Genomic DNA, 3254 nt, shown 5'->3' on the forward strand with positions numbered 1-3254 from the left:
CCCCCCCCCATGCACACACTCTGCCTGTCTTTAGGCATTTTTATTTATTGAGGTTGGGGAAGGGTCTAAGGTGCCCACCTCGCCTCCCATCCCAGGTGATCAAGGGCCGTAAGGGGTTGCCACCTCCCTGGGATCCACAGTTTTAGGACCCTGGCAGGGGGCAGGAGTGAGAGGGCTGGGAGGAGGAAGAGGGGATTGAACAAAGGCGGAACTGAGAGGGGACAGAGGCCACCGTCCAGGCCAAGCAGGAGACAGGGGCCTCGGTGTGGCCAGCTTGGGTAGAGCAGGGAGCCAGCCGTGGCTGGGGACTTCGGAGGCCAGGCAAAGGCATGGCTTGGGCTGGGGAGAGGTCAGGGGTCAGGTTTGGGACACCACTTTCAGGATAGAGGTCAAAGGTTGGAGGGGTGGGGGTTGGGTGGATAGGAGAGTGCCGCAGTGCTGGCTGTGCTATGGCAGGGCTGAGTGGGCCTGGGGCCTGCAGCCGCCGGCCGGTTCCTAGCAGAGGCTGCTAAGCTCACTCTTGCTGCAGCCCCACTTGCAGCAGTTGCTGGAGAGGCCAGCCAGGACGTACCGGCCACCCCGAAGGACTCCGGGGGCTCCCGGCCAGCCAGGGCGGTTCCCGTAGAAGGCCTGGGGGGACTTGGTCAGGCCCAGCCACTCGGCGGAGGCCACAGCCTCATCTAGCTGGCCTGCCAGGCTGTCTGTATCGGCATCTGCCTCCGGGAAGACATCCCCTGCAAAAGATGGAGAGTCAGTGTTCCAGGTCCAGCCACTGTCACCTGTGGAGTCCCGGCTCCTGGCTGGCACAGCTACTTCTCCTTGCTTGGGATACAGCCTCATAGCTCAGTTTTGGTTCCACTCAGTTCTGGGTTCACATTCTGACTCTGCCCTCAGTTTTGATGGGCAGATTATTTGATCTTACTGAGCTTGATTTTCCTCTCTTGTCATTTATTTTCCCTTATTCTTTATTTATTGAGGACTGGGTACATGTGGAAGCCAGGCTGACTGAGCACAAATCCAAGGTATAATTGAGAACAAGTGAACTCTGAGCCTCAGTGTCCTTGTCTTCAAAGTGGGGAAAATAATAACCTCTACTTCCCGAGTTTTAAGGAATAAAGGAGTTGATGCCCATTTAAAAAATCAACAAAAGCCGGGCTCGGTGGCTCAGCCTGTAATCCCACGCCTTGGGAGGCTGAGGGAGTGGATTGCCTGAGCCCGCGGGTTTGAGACCCGCCTGGGCAACTTGGCGAGACCTCATCTCTACAATAAATAAAAAAATTAGCCAGATGTGGTAGCACACATCTATAGTTCTGCCTACTTGGAAGGCTGAGGCAGAAGGATCACGTGAGGCCAGCAGGTTGAGGCTGCGGTGGCCATGAGCATGCCACCACACTCCATCCTGGGTGACAGAGCAAAACCTCAACTCAAAAAAAAAAAAGAACTTGCCAAGATCTCACAGATGCTAAGTGTGTAGAGCCTCACTGGAACCCAGGCAGCATGCCGTCTGGGTCCACACTCACATTCATCCTCTTCCTCCTCCTCCTTCTCAAGAACATCTATCTTTTGCCAGGCCCTTGCGCCTCTGGAAGCTAAGTCTCCCGTCTCCCTCTCACTGCCTCCAGCCTGGACTGAGCCCCCTGCTCTGCTTAAAGCCTGCCCTTATCTCTTTTGACTTAATTATACCCCTTAATAATCCTCCAAGATTCAGAGACTGTGCCTCTCATTCAAAGATCAAGGCCGTGCGTGGTGACTCCCGCCTGTAATCCCAGCACTTTGGGAGACTGAGGCAGGAGGATCGCTTGAGCCCAGAAGTTTGAGACCAGCCTGGGCAACATAGCAACAGCTCATCTCTACAAAAAGTAAAAAAAAAAAAAAAAAGAACCAGGCATGGTGGCGCACACCTGTGATCTCACCGACTTGGGAGGTTGAGGAGCTCAGGAGGTCAAGGCTGCAGTGAATGGGATCATGTTACTGCACTCCAGCCCCGGCAACCCAGTGAGATTCTGACTTAAAAAAAAAAAAAAAGTGAAGGCACATCCCCCCAGAGCGGGAAGCAACATGCTGGGTGGGTGGGGGGCTCCCACGAGATGGCAAAATCCAGCTGAGTGCACACGGCCCCCTCGCAGGACCTGCAAAACTTGGAAGGCACTTCGGGGTTGCCCTTTTCAGGGACCCCGCCCCTTCCGGAGTCCTGCAAGCTCAAGGCTGGGCCACCACAGGTGCTGGGAACACCCACCCTGTTCTCTGACTTTCTGGGTGGCCTCACCCTGCCTGGTCCTGCCACCAGGCTGACCCCGGGTCTCAGGCTTCCAGCCTGGGCAGGTCTCCCCAGCTGCACAAGGCAGGGCAGGGACCACCTCCCCGATGTCTGCCCATCTCCCACACCCCTGACGCCCACCCAGCCCCCTGCTCCCTCCCCGGCCTCACCTGTGGCTTCATGGGCTAGGAGGTCCGCCCGCCTCCACCGGGAGCCCCCACAGGTGAAGACGACCGCTCGGATGAACTCCCGGCCGCAGAGCTTCACCCCGTAGGGGGCGACCCGGGCCTCGGCCTCTGGCTCCTTGGCCAGCACCCACAGCGCCAGCAGCAGCAGCCGCGTGCACCTGGCCATGCTGGGCAGAGGTGCCTGGGACGCCAGGTGGGCCTGTCTGCGCTGCCTCCGGCCTCCCATTTATACACAAGTCTCCCCCACCCCGCCTGAGGGAAGCGAATGACCTCCAGATTATCTCCCCCAGCAGAGGGGAGGCGGGCACGGCCCCCCCCAGCCCGACCTTTCTCATTTTCCCAATGAAGCGATAACCTTTCGCCGGGACAGGGTGACGTGGCCCAGCTGGCTGTCATCCCTGATAGAGAGGTGAGAAGGCCTTGGTTCTGCAGAGATCAGAAACACAGACTCACACCAGCCGAAGCCAGAAGACACAGCCAGACCCGGCAGGGCGAGTGTGCGCTGGACTTCAGACTAAGATAATAATAACAACAACATAACGGTGAATGCTAGGGCCAAGCATGGGGGCTCAGGCCTGTAATCTCAGCACTTTGGGAGGCCAAGGCGGGAGGATTGCCTGAGCCCAGGGGTTCGAGACCAGCCTGGGCAATATAGTGAGACCTCGTCTCTACACAAAATGAAAAAAAAAATTAGCTGGGCTCGGTGGCTCAGCCTGTAATCCCATGCCTTTGGGAGGCTGAGGTGAATGGATTCCCTGAGCCTGTGGGTTCGAGACCCGCCTGGGCAACTTGGCGAGACCTCATCTCTA

At 57.6% G+C, this 3254-nt stretch overlaps 1 protein-coding gene across 1 annotated transcript; it reads right to left on the reverse strand.

The window, feature by feature from the left end:
- Positions 1 to 495: 495 nt before the first annotated feature.
- Positions 496 to 2611, reverse strand: RLN3 (relaxin 3). The gene is made up of 2 exons (XM_008049191.1): positions 2428 to 2611; positions 496 to 734 (listed from the first exon to the last, which is right to left on the reverse strand). Exons 1-2 carry the CDS (start codon positions 2609 to 2611, stop codon positions 496 to 498), a joined length of 423 nt encoding a protein of 140 aa, XP_008047382.1.
- Positions 2612 to 3254: the final 643 nt, after the last annotated feature.

The sequence above is a fragment of the Carlito syrichta genome, unplaced genomic scaffold (assembly GCF_000164805.1).
Source record: "Carlito syrichta isolate Samal-C Ts95f unplaced genomic scaffold, Tarsius_syrichta-2.0.1 Scaffold130664, whole genome shotgun sequence".
Lineage (NCBI taxonomy): Eukaryota > Metazoa > Chordata > Mammalia > Primates > Tarsiidae > Carlito > Carlito syrichta.